General features: G+C 55.6%; 1 protein-coding gene across 1 annotated transcript; it reads right to left on the reverse strand.

Annotated features, from left to right (window-relative positions):
- Window positions 1–269: 269 nt before the first annotated feature.
- On the reverse strand, window positions 270–15524 carry FGD1 (FYVE, RhoGEF and PH domain containing 1). Its single transcript, XM_072626270.1, has 18 exons — window positions 15386–15524; window positions 8433–8561; window positions 8144–8321; window positions 7603–7969; window positions 7095–7184; window positions 6521–6669; window positions 6003–6159; window positions 5775–5913; window positions 5259–5317; window positions 5007–5153; window positions 4813–4905; window positions 4581–4660; window positions 4132–4162; window positions 3280–3381; window positions 2765–2890; window positions 2313–2474; window positions 2078–2221; window positions 270–1548 (listed from the first exon to the last, which is right to left on the reverse strand). The coding sequence occupies exons 1-18, from the start codon at window positions 15489–15491 to the stop codon at window positions 1213–1215; spliced, it is 2595 nt and encodes an 864-aa protein (XP_072482371.1). The 5' UTR covers window positions 15492–15524; the 3' UTR covers window positions 270–1212.
- Between the last annotated feature and the right edge of the window lie 383 nt (window positions 15525–15907).

The following is a 15907-nucleotide window of genomic DNA, read 5'->3' on the forward strand; positions in this document are numbered from 1 at the left end:
ACACAGTTGGTGCCTAAGAAATGCTTTCTGACTTGTTTGAAAACTGGTCTTCCAGCTTTGGAAGACCAAGGAGTAGGAGGAACGCCCAAGCTCCACACAGCAGCATGTTCATTTTGAGAGTGGTTCCAATTTCTAGGAACTCTTCCCCCCCCCCCCCCCCCCCCCCCCGCCAACTCCATCTCCTTTTCCTCTAAGGGCTCTGGTTCTGCTTTGGGCGACCAAGCTATTGGCCTCACTCAGACAGGTTAACACACAGTAATCAGGCTTCCTTGGAACTGCAACCCAAACTGTATTTTTCCATTAAAACAAAACATCCAGCTGTATCTCCTTTTCCTAGTCCCCCAAAGCCCTGCTGTTATCTGGTGTAGTGGTCCTGCCACTGGGGGTGGGGGGTGGGGGGTGCGGAGAGGAGATGCTAAAAGGCCTTCCAGTCCTAGCTGCATGCAAGGAGGGAGAAGTATTGGCCAAGTTAGGGCTTCCTCCCACTTCACTTTTTTGGAGATGAAAATCAGACCAAGAGAGGAGACTTGAGAGACCATCTGGTCCAACCAAGCCCGTCATTTTACAGATGAAGGGATTGAGGCTTGGGGAGAAAAGGGAATTCAGATCAGAGCCTTGGTGTAGGAGAAACAAGGCCAAAAATCGAAGGTCACAGTAAATGGCTGATCTGGGACTGGGGGCAGAACAGGTCTGAATCAAAAATGTACCTTTTTAAGGATTCAAGTTGAGAAGCCATTTAGTTCTCCCCAGGGCCCATTTTATAGATGGCAAAATTGAGGCCCAGAGAGAGGACCATGAGTGTAAAAGCTGGGGAACAGTTGGAAGATCAACCATTGTAAAGAAAGGCAAAGAAGCCCAGAGACAGGGACTTAGCACCACAGGTCAGAGTTGGAAGAGACCTTGGAGAGTCAGCCAACTTGCCCATTTTACAAATGGGGAAACAGGCCCATGGGGCATGCAGCCTGCCCAAAGTCACAGCACAGCTGAGGCCTTTTACTTAGGTGGGTAGGAGATGGGGAGGGTAGGGCTTTTTTTCTTTATAAACCACCCCACCCCAAGTGAAAAACAAACATGAGGTTGGAAATTACAAAAACAAAACCCTCACATTTGGCTAAAATGTTGAAGAGCAAACCCCATACATAACAGGATCAAATGTGCCCATGATCCGGAGTTCAAGTAACAAGGGGCAAGCAGCTTGCCAAGGGCTGGTGCTCAGCCCTGGGGTCCTTGCTTGGATGTAGAAGGAGGGGCTTCCAGCTCTGGGCCCAGGCCTACTACCATTGCTGAGGTGGCTGCTGCAGCAGCAGCATTTTCATCCTGCTCTCTGGACTCAAGAATGGAAGACCCTGCCTGGAGCTCATCCCCCCGCCCAGCTCTGGCTAACACATCCATCCACCGCTTCTGAAGCTCCTCAGTCTCTGGGCTAAAGTACCAGGCCAGGTGACTCTGGGTGATCTTGAAGACATGGCGCCTCTCCTTGTGCTCATTGGCCTCTGGGGCCCCCACCTCAAAGCCAATAAGGGGCAGGCTGCGCTGGGCCTTCACATCCTGGGCAAGACAAGTCAGACAGATGAGTGAGTGTGGCCTCAGAGAAGCCCTCCTGTCCTGGCATCGCTCCCTCATTATACTCCAAGATTTTGTAGGAGTTAGTCAAGATTCAGCCTGACTTTCAAGGCCTATTCTTCCAGTCTGGCCCTAACAATTCCTTGTTTCTTGGCCCTCTGCTACTTTTGTACTAATACTTTTATTGAGCAGAGGCCCAACTCTTCTTGGAAAGCATTCCTGGACTAATTTGGCCTGTATCCCTGTGTGTGCTCTTCCTCCATTCCCTCTCTCCTAGGTCTGACAGGAGAGAAAGATGAGGAAGATAAAAGAGCAGAGGAAAAAGAGGAGCGTTGAGACTGGGGCGGGGGATGAGAAAGAGAAAAGGAGTGCTGACAAAGGAGGGACACTTCCCCCCCTCATTCCCAGAGAGAGGAACTAAGGCAGCCCAGGGAGAGAAGGGCTTTGACCCCGAAGGAGGAAAGACGGGCACTGGACCAGGGCAGAGGGGAGAGGAGCGAGAAGTAGCAGTTACCTGAGGGGCTCCGTAGATATAGAGGACAAGGGGTTCACTCTCAGGGACCACAAACCAGGCCTTGTGCCAGCCCTTGGCACCTTTCTCCATGTAGTACATGAAGCTGCAAACGAGACTGTTCTCAGCAGCCACTGATGCCTGTTTCTGGGCCGGGAAGGAAGCCAGGGTTATGGTCAGAGCCTGAAGGAATGGCCAAGCTGGCTCCCTTCCCCGGGACCCAGGACTAACAGCTCACCTCTAGGATGGAGCGTCTCCGTTGGGGTGTGTTCTGCCCTGCGCTTGGACTGGGTCCCTGGGCCCCTCGCAAGGCCGTGTAGCAATCTAGGCACACTCGATTAGAGCGGTTGTTGTCATAGACCAGTCGGGCCCGGAACTCGGAGCACTTGCCGCACACAACCTGGAAGCCAGGCCAGGAAAGACCAGTGGTCAGGGCCCTTAGCCTACTGAGGGGAAGTCAACGTTGGGGGAAAGGACAGCCCAGGAAAGGGGAGGCGGTGGGGGGAGGCTAGGCCAGGAAAGGAGAGGAAGAACAAAGTGTATGTGAGAAGAGAGAAACAAAACAGAAGAGGCCAAGCCAAGAGGGTCGGGGGGCACCAGCCTGAGCAGCTCCACCTGCTTCCCTCCTCCAGAGGTTGGATCTCCAGAACCATGTCCACCAACAGCGTGTCGGGCCTGGCCCATACTCACATGGCCACAGGCTTTACAGTGGTGCCTCCGTTTGGTGATAGGATTGAAGGGTTCCTGGCAGCACATACACATTGTCACCTCCTTCTCTCGGATGGGTGTTGGGGCACGCTTCCCAAGGTCCACATTCTGGGGGGAATGCCAGCCCCCAGTGAGGCTCTCCACTCCCAAGATTATGGCCCTCCCTGCCCTGTTCTAGCCTCTTACTTGGTCTCCTCCTGCTTCTAACCAAATAGATGTATGAGTTCTGAGCTTGGCATTCAAGGCTCTCCATAGTCCGACTCCAGCCTACATCTCCCAGGCTCCTTCTCAGGCACTTGATTCTTGCTAAACTGATCCCAAATACGACCTGCTGTCACCAGTCTTCCCAAGGTGTCACTGCAGGCTACTCCCCCAATGATACCTCACTGGGAGGCCTTGGCCAACTTGCTGCCTAGGTGGGCCTAAGATTTCCTCCACTGTGAGAAAGGGAGAGGAGAGGGGGAATGGAATGGCAACCAGCCATTCCCACTCATTACCGGTGAGCTAGGGGGTGGCTCATCCTCTTCTCGGTGAGCTGAGTTAAACAGTCGGAAGGTCTCCAGTGTGCGCTCATGTTTCATGAGGGTGGTGTGGATGGCCTGACAAGGGGGATTGGAACTCAGAGATAAGAGGTCAGAGGTGAGATCCTCATCTCCTCCCAGAAAGTGCTTTGACTACATAGATATGGAAGGAGGCTTCTTCCTCATAAGAATTTGGGGCCCCATTGAGAGGTCAGTCTTGCTCCCTACCCCCACCTTCAAGCACTCTCCCTCTCTCTCTCTCTCTCTCTCTCTCTCTCTCTCTCTCTCTCTCTCTCTCTCTCTCTGTAGAGGGGAAGGTGGAGAAGGGTTTTGCCCATGGTCACATAGGGAATCATAGCCTGGATTTCTGGGAATGAATAGTCTTCATGCAGCAAAAAGAACCCTATGTAAGCCACGAAAGTCAGGATCAACTCTCAGTCCTGCCACTGACCCGTTGTGGGTCCCTGGGGACCTACCCCTCTAGGCCTCAGTTTCCCCCTTTCTAGAATGACAGGGTAAACACTCCTCTCATTAGAGAAGTTGTGGGGCTGAGTGCTGCATATGGCGCCTATTGCTTTGGCCTAACTCTTGTTCTTTGTGCCAAAGGAGAGTTGCAGTGAGAGGGAAGGACAGAATTAAGAAAGAGCCCCAACAAAGTGAGAAGTTGGATGAAGTGAGAGGGTCCAAGGTCTTGTGGCCTCCCTCCCCCCACCCCTCTTCTCTCTGGTCTCTCCCGTTTATCATGCTGCCTAGGGTTGACATTTTCCTGAGCCAGGCCAAGCTTCGCCCCAGCTGCCAGGAGCCAGAGCTGCCCAGGCAACTCATTACCTGGATCCAATCCTTCTTCTCCTCCTCAGTCCTGAAAGAAACCAAACAGGAAAAGCTCATTTGCAATAACAAGGGATAATCTGCTCCCTTGCCAAATGAGGTGAAGCTGCACCATGGGTAGATGTCACGGTCTGGGGTCACCTCTGTCGCCATTACACCTCATGGCCTTTATGTGCTCAGCCCATGCCTGGCTCTGGCAGATCCAATTTCTCCATGGAGAGGGAGAGACAAGAGCTCGGTGGGTACTCAGCTGTCCACTCAGAGTCAGGGCTGCCCTTCACCTCTAGCCCCACAAAATCAGAGGTGTTGCACAAACATTTGAGGAACTGAATCATTTACTTCATGGGGAATGAACGGCTGGGAGCAGACAAGCCTTTTGACAGCCCATCGTCCCATCGGGAACCAAGAAGGGCCATTGTGGAGTTTCCCATCCCAGGGTCAGAAAGTACCTGGCCTGAAGCTCCAGAGAACGCTGCTTTCCGGACACCAGGAAGGTTCGGGGCAGGTTCAGGTTGGAACTTTCCTTCAGCTGGTGGAAGAGATGGAGAATGTCGTGACAACCCTCCCCACCAACTCCAGCAGGCATCCATCTATCCGCCCAGCCATCCAACTTTCTCTCCCCCTCAGCGAACCCAACCCAAATCCCCCTGATGACTCAGGTCACTTCCTACTGGAACCCACCTCAAGGCCATCTACATCTATGCAGGCGCGCACACTGAATTTCTGTCCCAGGAGTCGGAGTTTGGGGACACAGTACAGTAAGCGGTCGTTGAACTGGGAGGCAAAGAGAGGAAGCGTGTAGAGGAAGAAGGGTAGGAAGGAGGTGATCTTCCTCAGTACCCAGCCCCCTGCTGGGCCCTGGCTGTCACCCTTACCAGGATGAGGTACCGATCCTGAGTGGTCCCATTCTTGGCAGATAGCTTGAGGATGTGACCCTCCTTGATGAGCTCATTCGCAGGACTGACAATATCTTCCTCCCCTCCAAGCAACTCATAGACCTTTAGGAGTTTGTGCATTCTCTCCTGGGGAGTTGCAGGGCCAGGACAGAACAGACAGGGTGAGGCCTCTCCCCTGAATATCTCCCCACACCCATTCCAGGACAGCCTGGGGGACCCATAGAGCCTCACCATCTTGCGTATGGCAGCATTGGAATGCTCAGCTGCAGTAGCGATCAACTCCAATGATTCTAGGAGACAAAAACAAGGGCTGCAGATTGGGACAAGTCACTCTGGGGCAGGGGATGCTTTCACCAAGAAGGTGGAGTACAAATGGAGCCTTGAATCTCTTCCATCCATACATCCATTCATCCATCCTTCTATCCATGCATCCATCCATCCACCTATCCATCCATCCATCCATCCATCCATCCATCCATCCATCCACCCACCCATCCATCCATCCACCCATCCATCCATCCATCCATCCACCTATCCATCCATGTATCCACTGATCCATCCATGCATCCACTGATCCATCCATCCACCCACCTACCCACCCATCCATCTATCTATCCATCCATGCATCCATCCATTCACTAACTCATACTCCCAGAAATCCAGGCAGTCAATCATCCATGTAGCCATTCAGTGATCACTGTAGAGAATAAATACATTTCATGCCTCCCACCAGGCCAGGAGACTCACTCTCTGCATCCTTGCTGTCAGGGGAGCCATGAGGAAGCTTGAGCAGATAGTCTTTCAGCAGCAGCTCGTACCGGGGAATGCGCTGCACGGGTTCTAGCATGTGGTGCTGCAGGGTTAGGTTCCCACAGGCCTCCTCTTTCTGGGGAAAAATGGGTCAGGCTGGGGGTCAGGCAGGGCTTCATGGTGCAGGAGCTCTGGGCTAAGAATCTCAGGGGCTCCTCTGCTCACCTGCACCTCGTGGATGATGACCTTGAAAGGGGCTGAGCGCTCTGTCCACGTGTTCACTAGCTCCACAGCCCTGTCAAAGTTCTTGACGTACTCACCATACATCTTGAGGAATGGCGCCAGCTTCTGCAGGATGTCCCCAATTCGAGGGTACCGGTCCCTTTGTGGGGGTGGGAGGAAACAAGAAACACGAGGGAGGGGGATGTTACTTTTCCTCCCCTTTCAAACACTAATCTGATCTTTAGGCAGAAGTTAGCCTGCCTGAGTCTCTTGATTCTGGGAATTAGTAGCCCACCAAACCGCATGCTTTATAGGAAGAAACAGAGGCCACGGGAGTGATTTGGATCTGAGAAGAACAAAACCAGGAGGGACCTCTGAGGTCATCTGGCTCAGCCCCCTCTTTTGACAAAAGAGGAAGCAGAGAGCCTTTAGGTTGTGCAGACCAACATTCAAGCCCAGGTTATCTGCCTGAAAATCAAGTGCCTGATGGAGCAAGAGCAGTTTCCTTGGGGGCTCCTTACCATTCTTCCATCCGCTTCTCAAGCTCTGGCAGCAGAAATTGCTGGTGGAAACAGTAGATAGAGCAGATGTTGGAGAAGATACCATGTACCACATCAGCTGGGAAGGAACTTCGGGTCCGGGCCTCCTCCAACAGCCGAGCACAGAACACCTGTCAGGGTGTAGAGGCAGATGTGCCCAGGCTTGGGTTGGGCCTTCTGGGATCTGGTGGCTCAGTCAGAGAGGTTATTGGGGCATTAGAAGTTGAGGAGGGTCAGGTACAGGTTAAAGGGGCTCCCAAGGCTCTGGAGCTTGGGGGATAGAGGAATTAGGGGTTCAATTAAGAGGGCAGGGGAGGTTAGGGTTTGCCTTCAGGGGTCTAGCTTAAGCTAGAAGGTTGGAAGGGTCAGGATTCGAATGGGGGGTGCTTAGAGGAGCCCATCTCCCTTGGGGTGGTTTGTGGTGAAAGGTTCACTTTGTGGGACTGAGGTTTGAAGCTGCCAGAGATGATAAGGTTTCCTCATTTGTGAGGTAGAGGCCTTGTGGCCTCAGGAGCAGAGGGTGTACCCTAGGCAGGCAGTAGGGGAGGGGTGCTACCTGGTCCAGGAGGTGCAGCCGTGATACGTAAGCCTTTTCAGTCTGCAGGAGTTCATTGGCAATGTGAAACACCTTCTGCTGAACTGTTAGCTGTGGAGAGGATACGGTAGGGGTGCGGAGGTGACCTCCCTACGGGGCCGAGCCCCGCACCTCAGTGGGGGCGTGGAGGTGAACCTTGCCTGGGAACCTCACCTCCTCATAGGCTGAGTCCCGCACCTCAGTGGGTGCGTGGAGGTGACCTCCCCATGGGCTGAGCCCTGTGCCTCAGTGGGGGCATGGAGGTAAACCTTGCCTGGGAACCTCACCTCCTCATAGGCTGAGCCCCGTGCCTCAGTGGGTACGTGGAGGTGACCTCCCCATGGGCTGAGCCTTGTGGTTCAGTGGAGCTGGCTTTCTTTCCTCTGTGGCCAGACTAGGGGCCATGTTGTCCTGCCTTGAGTTTTCCCATGGCTTCCTCACCTTCCAGCTCTGGCTACTTCCTAGGGTCCCCTCCCAGACCCCTGCCTACCTCTGAAGAGTCCTGTCTCTCCATTCTGGGCCTGGGCAGCCCCTCTCTCCCCTCCTCTTCATCTTCCTCTTCTTCCTCATCCAGGTCACTATCTGCCTCCATGGGGCTTTGTGAAGGCTGCAGAGGAGCAACAGGGAGTGGGCCACTGGGGGGTCCTGGGGCAGCTTCAGTGCCACCACCCTCATTGCCACTGTTGCCAGCATTAGCCAAGCAGGTCTCTTCATTGGTCGAGGGTGAGCTGATGCTGCCGATGCCACTGTCTCGGTTGGGCACCTTCTCCCCCGGAGCAGACAGGAGGAGGCATGGGGAGCCCTCCCTGGAGTCTGAGCCTGTTGGCAGCTCTGAGGGCACCAGGATGGCAGGCTCTCTGGAGGGGGAGACACATGTGGGAGAAAGGGCATAGCGAGCAGGCCAAATAAAAGCTTGTCCTGAGTCCACAGCCTCCCAACAGCAACTTTGCCGTCACCCCTAACTTACCCCACTCTTACCTGTTTCCCCCACTCCCATAGGCAGCCCTTCTCTGGCCCCACTCGCCACTCACCTCTCAAACCTCTCGATCAGGGAGGACACAGCTGAGGTCCCCCCACCTGCCTCAGCCCGAGGCTGGGAGGCCCTGGTCAGCCTGGGGTCTGCAGGGAGTGGACGGGAGGGTGCCGGGGGGATAGGTTCCAGTAGGGGGGCCAGCCGGGTGCCCAGCAGGTGGGCTGGCTTGGGGGGCACTGAAAAACAAATTGAAGGGGGTAACCCCCCCAGGCACTTGGTAGGCCCTGTCCCCATTCCCCCTCATTCCTCCTCTTTCCTCCCAATCCCCACCTTCCAAACACACTCACCCTGAGGCTTGGGCCCTGGGGGCCTCTTGGAGGGGGAGGGTTTGAGACTGGGAGTCTCACCCGGGCTTCCCTGGGGGTTGGGTTCCAAGGAGAGACTCTTGACAAGTAACCGAGGCCCTGGAAGCAGCCCTGGAAGCAACCCAAATGTGGGGAAGGTGCCATGGAGGCCAGAGCAGTCTACAGGCCCAGCGTGCTCATGAGCAGTCATTGGAGGGAAGGTCCCAGAGGTTCAGACTCTATCTACATGGCCTAGGGGAGAGGGGCAGGGTGGGACAGGATGGGGTCTGGCCATGCCTGGGAGGGAGGGACATATTCTCCTGCAAGCCTGGCCTGAAATCAAGAGGGATGATTCATTCTGGGGAGACAGAGAGAGAAGAGGGGTCAGGAGAAGAGGGCCAAGACTGGGGAAGACCTGAGGAAGGAGACATGGCAAGGGAGAAAGCTGCAGGCCTCTGCTTCAGAAAAATGGGGTGCCATGGCAGTTTCCTCAGCAGGAAGGATGAGGTCTAGCCCAGAAGCTGCCAGGGTATGTGAGGAGGGTTAGGTCAGGGCAGGACTCCAGAAAGCAACTATTTTAGCAGAAGATCCTCTGGCCCCCAGAGGGGAGGGAAGGGACTTGTCCAAGGTCACTCAGTAACTTTCAATTCTATTTTCTTGTGTGTGTGTCCTTTGTCAACCCTCCCATGCTCTGCTCTGCCTCTAGGAGTTGCTATGACTGCCTGGTGCTGCCAGAAAGTTCCAACTTTGGAGTCTCAGGCCTTGGGTTTAAATCCTGCCTCAGTTGCTTACTCCCTGTGTGATCTTGGCCTTGGAAGGAATCAACTATCAATCAATTCACATTTATTAAGCACTTACTGCATTCAAGGCACTGTACTAAGGGCTTCTCATCTTGAAGTCCAGCTGTTGCCCCAGGGGCTAAGGCCCTGCACTAGGCCCTCAGGAACCTGGTGGTGTCCCCACTGGGACCCCTCTGCCCTCCAGCTGCTCCATTCTAATGGGGGTGACTGGTATCCTCTGGCATTCCCAGAGCTGTTCTCTCATTTGAACCTCATATCTGCCAGGTAAATGAGGTGTTATTTTTATCCCCATTTTACAAATGAGGAAACTCAGGCCAAGAGAAGGAAACTGACTTGCCCAGGGTCACACAGGTAAGAAGTGTCTGAGGTCACACATGAGAAGGCAGCTAGGAGGCGCCATGGCATTGGGGCTGGTGTCACCCGAGTTCAAATCCAGCCTCACATACTTCCTGGCTATGTGACTCTGGGCAAGTCACTTCATCTCTGTCTGCCTCAGTATCCTTAACTCCAAAACGGGAATACAGCTAGCACCTAACTCCCTGGGTTGTTGTGAGAAGCAAATAAGATAGCATGTGTAAAACCCTTGGCATGGTGCCCAGCTTGATAAGTGCGTTTGCTCCTCTCCCTACCCCCTTTCCTGTTTCTGATAAGCCATCACTAGTGCTCTGAGCCACCTGGCAGGGGCAATGGGAATCCCAACCTGGCAGGAGCAGGCCTCTTTCCCCAGAAATCCTGGGCGCCCCTAACCAGACTCTTCTCTTCTACATCCCCCATACCTGTGGGGGTGGAAAGGGTTAGGGGTCCGATGGGGTCTTTGGATGGACATCTTTCTATCTGTCACACAGGGCAAGGAGGGTTTGAGGGAGACTGAAAGGACCTGAGTACCAACCCTGCTTCCGGCCACTGTCCAGCTGTGTAGGCTGGGGGGGTGGGGACAGCTCCCAGGGTTCTTGTGCCCTGAGGGGCAGGGGACCACCCATTCTTTCATGTGCCCTCTGAGGGGGTTTGGTCACTGGGTAGTCGACAGGGCCTGACCCCCAAGAGCTGCTTCAGGGACTGACTCTGGGTATGGAGGGGGGCCCTCATTACACACACTCCCTCTGACCCCAAGTCACAGAGGGCACTGGCATAGCCACCGAGTGTGCATGTGGTCACATCCAAGAAACATGCAGGAGTGAGAGAGGGAGTGGGGGAGGGAGGGAGCAAGAGAAGAGATAGACAGACAGACAGAGGCAGAGCATTTATCCAGTGCTCACTCTGTGCCAGGTACTGTGGCTGGAGTCAGGCAGGAGGAGGAAAGTTCTGGTGGCAGTAAGGGCCTGGGGGGAGTCGCCTGAGCTGGTGCCTAAGGAATGTTTGGGTACGGTGGACCCTCAGGGTCATAGCCTATCAGAGCACACTTGAACCTTCTCATTTTACAGAGAGAGAAGGTGAGGCTGAGAGAGGGGAAAGTGTCCCCTCTATGCCCATCCCCGGCTGAATTCTTGAACAGGGACTTGGACCTGGGAGGGTCCTTCCAGCTCAAAATCTTGCTGAGAGAATTCAGCTGAGCCTCAGTTTTCTCATCTGAGCCCCTTGAGGGCAGTGACAGTTGCCCCTCTGCCCCCACAAAGGCTGTCTTAGAACAGGGCCTGTTCCCCAGAAGGACTTGCTACAATCTCTTTCGAAACCCCTGATCCAACCAGGGAAGGAGGGTGACAAGTAAAAAACCAGTGACCTGCCAAAGTGGGGTGGCAACTCCCCTAAATGCATACACATCTTTCCAGGGAAGGCCCCTCCCCACCATGGCATTCAGAATGGGGCCTTCTAGAGATGCCTTCAAGGAGAGGGGTGGCCTGGAGCCTTGGAGAGTGCTTCACCCTGGTCCCGAGTGACAGGTGTTTCCATCCCCCAGCCAGGGCCCCTCAGCCCCACCAGGCAAACATCTGGCCAGCTGCAGCTCAACATCTGTCTAAAGCATTATGGAAAGTGGGGATGGTGACTCAGACCTTGGCAACTTAAAGGTACAGGGTCCCTTTTCCTGGAGAGTTGGGGAGGAGCCTAAGCCAGACTTGGCAGTAGGCCTTCCCCCTCCCTCTTCTTCCCCGATGTTCCACAAGAGAGACTGGGCCTGCACACCCAGCTGCTGTAATTGGAGTCCCAGGCCTAGACACAGACTGGGTACCCAAGAGGGAAATTTGGGTCTGATTCACTTTCCAGATACGGGTAAAAGGGCATTTTGCAGACCTGAGCACTCAAGCAGAAGACCGGGCGGGCCCTTTGAGGACTGGGCACATTCATTTCCTTTCGTGCCCAGTCTGGATGGTCCCTGGCATCTGACCCTTCTCTACCCAGCTGACTTAGCTCCCTTGACTCCAGCTGGAAATCTGAGTTCCTTCCCACCATGGTCCCACTCCTATGAGCCACCAAACCCAGGGACCCCAAACCTAGACTCAGACTCCTGGTGCATGTCCAACTGGATGACCCTTCAGGGCCTTCCGTGGGCCTCTCCATTCCAATCCAGCCATTCCTTGCTTGGCCCAGGATGGAAAGCCCGCCACAATCTAGCCCCCTTTCCAACCTTTTCCAACATTACTCAGCCTTCCGGTCAAACTGGCTCATTTACCATTCCTTGAGCCTGACCATCTCCTGCCTCCTGGCCTTTGCCAGGCTGTTCCCAACCCCCACCTCCCACCCCCACCATTCTCATTGTCATCTCTTCAAAGCCTCTCCTTCCTCCAAGGCTTAAGGGTCTGGGAACCAGTGACTCCCCTCTCAGTCTCTTCCCCCCAACCCCTCCTTCCCAGCGCACTTAAGAAACGTTTCAACTGAATGGAACCTTAGAGAGCATCTAGCACAAACCCCTCATTTTAGAGACGGAAACAGGCTCAGAGAGAAAGGGACTTGACCAAGGTCATAGCTAGCAGCAAAGGCAGGATTGTGGCAAATCCTGTGTTCAGTGCTTGTGGTCCACAAGGTGTTGAGGATGGCTGAACAAACGAGAGCGTCTTAGTCTGAATCATTATCATTTTCTCATCACTTTGTGAAGTCTAGAAACCAACAAGCCAGTCGTTGTGCAAGGGGCGGGATCTGCCTTCAGAGGTGGCAATGGTCATGCTGACCATTGGGTGTTCCTCCCAACTGGCCCCTTCCTGAGGGCTGGGCTGCTCTCGCTCACTCCCGCCATCTCCCCCATGGTGGAGACCTGGGGGCTGGGAAGCCAAGGGGCCCAAGTCTGGTCCAGTGTAGGCCCAGCTCTGCCTGAGGCTCACTTTGGGAATGCTAAGGGGGCTGTGAAGGCCATCCTGAGGCTCTTCTCAGGAGTGCTCCCCCTTTTCCTTCCATGCCTCTGTCCTCCTCCAGAAGCCAATCAGCTCTGGCTAGTGCACTGCCCTTCAGCACATATCCCTTCTCTCCACACATGCACACAGCAGTCAGTGGCCTTTATGCACACTTCCTAGTTTCTCACACTCTGTCCTGGTTCCATCACATCCCCATAGCTGACAGATGGGGGTACTGAGGCATGTCAGATCTCCTGACTGCCAGGCTAGGCAAAGAAAACCCCAAAACTGCTCTCCCCTACCAAGACTCCTCTTCCTCTAGACAGAAGTTTCCTGAGGAGGAGACCTGTAGAGTCTGGCCAAAGGAGGCGCCAGCCCCAATCTGGGACCAGAGCCATATCTGGGGAAGCTCCTTTTCCCCGTCTGTGCTCGCCTGTCCTGGCCACACTCACTGATCAGAGCCTCAGTCTCCTTCTCTGAATAATGGGGAGAAACCGATGTGCATGGCTGACCTTTCTAGGGCTCCTGGGAGGAAAGCACTTTGCAAATCTTGAAAAGACGTTCTTCTATCTGCTCTCCTGTTGGGGGTGTAAGCTCAGTTCCATGTGGACAGTCTCGGGCAGGTAAAGGTAAGGACTTCTAAACCTTAGAGTTCTCATGAGGCCCCCCAGGGAACAGCAGGGAATTGAGGTGTGAGATCGGGCTATCTCGTGCATTTCCGCCTCTTCCCTTGGGAAATGTGCTGGGGAAGAGCATCCCCGCCCTCGAGATTAATCCATAGTCCGAGCACACCTATTGTTGTCTAACAGGCACGGTATTCAGGTGCAAACTATGGGGCGGGAGAGCTTAAGTAGGGTCAGGAAAGCCTGAAGGCGCTCTTAGCGCTGAGGGGCCCTTAGAGGACAGAAGGCCCCTCTTCCCTCTCCCCTCTCCCACTTCCACTTCCATTCTCTTACTGTAAGATCTTTGCCTCCTTGGGAAGAGGATTCCTCTCTCCTAAGGAAGAATTTACCCTGCACATGTAACCAAGACCCTGAATAAAGCCTAACCCTTGTTCGACTCTGGAAAGTCTCTTCTCTCATACGTTTATCCGGTTTGGCCAGCCGAAGACCTGCGATAGGTAAGGTAAGACTTGGGTAGCCCTTAGGCCTCTAGGCCTGACACTCTCCAAGTAGCTCAAAGGCAGATATCCTTAATTCAGATCTGGGGCTCTTTAGGCAGCTGGTTATAGCCCATACCCTGGATGCCAGCCATCTCCCCCATCCCCTAATTTGAAGGGCCCTGAGCATCTTCATCAGGTGGCCTTTTCCAACAGAAAGAGCTTTATCCTTGGGGGGCAAGGTATTTAAATGCAGATATCTGTCCCTTCCTCCCCTCCTACAGTGCTGCCTCCCTCCCCTCCCCCCCTACCCTGTCTCTGCCAAGGAGAAGGAGGATTCTTTGTAGGGAATGGTGGAGGGTGGAGGGCATCTCAGCTGAAAGTTAGAATAAGATAGAGTTACTCAGGGAAACTGAGGGAGGGCCTTTAGGGACCATCATTTTATAGTGAGAAACTGACCCAGAGAAGCTGGGGTGAGGTCTATTGGGTTAGAACTGGGAAGGGACCTCAGAGGTCCTCTAGGTCCAAGTCTTTGGTTTACAGATGAGGAGCCTGGAGACTTGAGAAGAGGCAAGGAGGGGGCTGAGCTCAGACCCCACAGCCTCCCTGCCCCTGAAGCCTCCCCCACTCAAGGTTCCAACTTCATGCTAGTGACAACTCTGGACCTGAAGCAGAAGCCCCCTGGGATCTAGGCCAGACCTTCCACCCTCACCTCCTTTGGCCAGGTTTAGCCCATTTGGCACAGCTCTCTGCTCCAGGCTGGCCCAATGCCGCTGGGCAGCCAGAATCCACTAATCCTTCAAGACTACCTCTAGGAAAGGCCTTTTTGCCAGCTCTCTCGACAGGCCTAGGGCCCTGGTCAAGGTCAGGCTAAGTGTGGTAGGAAGGAGCTGCCACTTCCTGGGCTCCTACTACCTTTCAGGCCACTGGACAAGAGGTGGAGATGGGGAAGTTGGGTCTGGGTTTGGCATAGGGAGAGGCCAGGTTCTGATGGAATGTGCTTGAGGGCCCACAGGATCACAGGGTCTCTGGTACTACAGACAAGCAGCTCTGTACTTAGCTGCTGGATTCTCATCATTAAGAAAGGTTGGAGCCTAAATTGGTTTCTCTATCAGTCCCGTCGTTTCCCCCTCCCCCTCCCCCATGCTGGCACCAAGCAAGAGATGAGGCTCTTAACTCCCCCCTCTCCCATGGCACAGACCTTGCCCCCCCCCCCAATGGAGGGCCCCACCTGAACAACAGTCCAGCTGTGTCTGAGCCAGGCATGGGGACATGAGGAGCGGGCACATCCCTGTTGCTGTGGGACCCTGACCCTCCAGCATGGACTTCTATATGAGCTGCTCTCCCTGAGCTTGTGGTCTCCAGCTTCTTTTAGGAAAAGTGAAGCCAGGGCCTGGGTGTCCCCCCTGCTCTGACTCCCTGGTCCTGGGTGCACATGGGTCCTGAAAGTTTTCTTTGCCCACAGTGACCAGAGGATCCAAATTGTAGTGACTGGTAGGGACCAACCTCTTTGTGAACAGGAATCCCCGAAGGGTCTCAGTTTCCTTCCTCTGTAAAATGAAGGAGTTGACGCCCCCCAGGGGGATGGGGGGGGAGGAGAGGAGGAGGGGGAGAAGAGAGTAGAGTAGGGGAGGGAACCCCTGGCTCACTTGCCCACCTGTCCATCCCTCTGCCCATCTGTCTGCCCCCCCTCCCCCCCTCCCCCCATCCTCCCTCTCTGGCCACCTGCCGGGTTCCCCCACCCCCCGCAGTCCGAACCCCGAGTGTTCCCCCCCACCCCATGCCCGGCTCACTCACCAGGCCGGGCCTGGGCCCCCTCGATGTGGCAGGAGAAGCGGCCGGGCCGCGGGGGCCGCGGGGGCCCCGGACTCCCTGGGGGGGCGGCCCCGCCACTGCCCTGCATCCCGCCGCCGCCGCCGCCGCCGCCGCCGCGCCTGCTGCCCTCCTCCTCCTCCTCCTCCCGCCGCAGCTCCCGGCGCCCGGACCCCGGCGTCCCCGGCGCCCGGCCGCCCGCTAGGGCCGACCTGCACCCCCCGTGCACGGGGGGCGGGGGCTGCGGGGAGCCGCCGAGCGGGGCATGGCGGGGCCGGGCCTGGGGGAGGGGGCCGGGGCCGGGGCGCGACGTAGATCCGGGCGCGGCGGCTCCGGGGGGCGGCGCCCCCTCCCCGGTATCCGGGGAGGAAGCTGCCGGCGGCTGGCCCCGCAAGGGGCAGGGCCGCGGAGGCGGGCTCTTCGGGGGAAGGGGGCGCCTGCGCAGGGGCCCGGGGACTCCCCTAAACCCCGAGCGGCTCCCTCGCAGCCCAGTCCGAAGAGGACGCG

This window comes from Notamacropus eugenii, chromosome X, assembly GCF_028372415.1.
Source record: "Notamacropus eugenii isolate mMacEug1 chromosome X, mMacEug1.pri_v2, whole genome shotgun sequence".
NCBI lineage: Eukaryota > Metazoa > Chordata > Mammalia > Diprotodontia > Macropodidae > Notamacropus > Notamacropus eugenii.

Excerpts from the sequence above, each read along its gene's own strand:
- FGD1 (XM_072626270.1), bottom strand. The coding sequence starts at position 15,491 with ATGCAGGGCAGTGGCGGGGCCGCCCCCCCAGGGAGTCCGGGGCCCCCG. Across the intron at positions 8,322-8,432 it reads CCCAGGGCCCAAGCCTCAGG|TGCCCCCCAAGCCAGCCCAC; the intron begins GTGAGTGTGTTT and ends TTTGTTTTTCAG. Across the intron at positions 5,318-5,774 it reads TGACAGCAAGGATGCAGAGA|AATCATTGGAGTTGATCGCT; the intron begins GTGAGTCTCCTG and ends TTTGTCTCCTAG.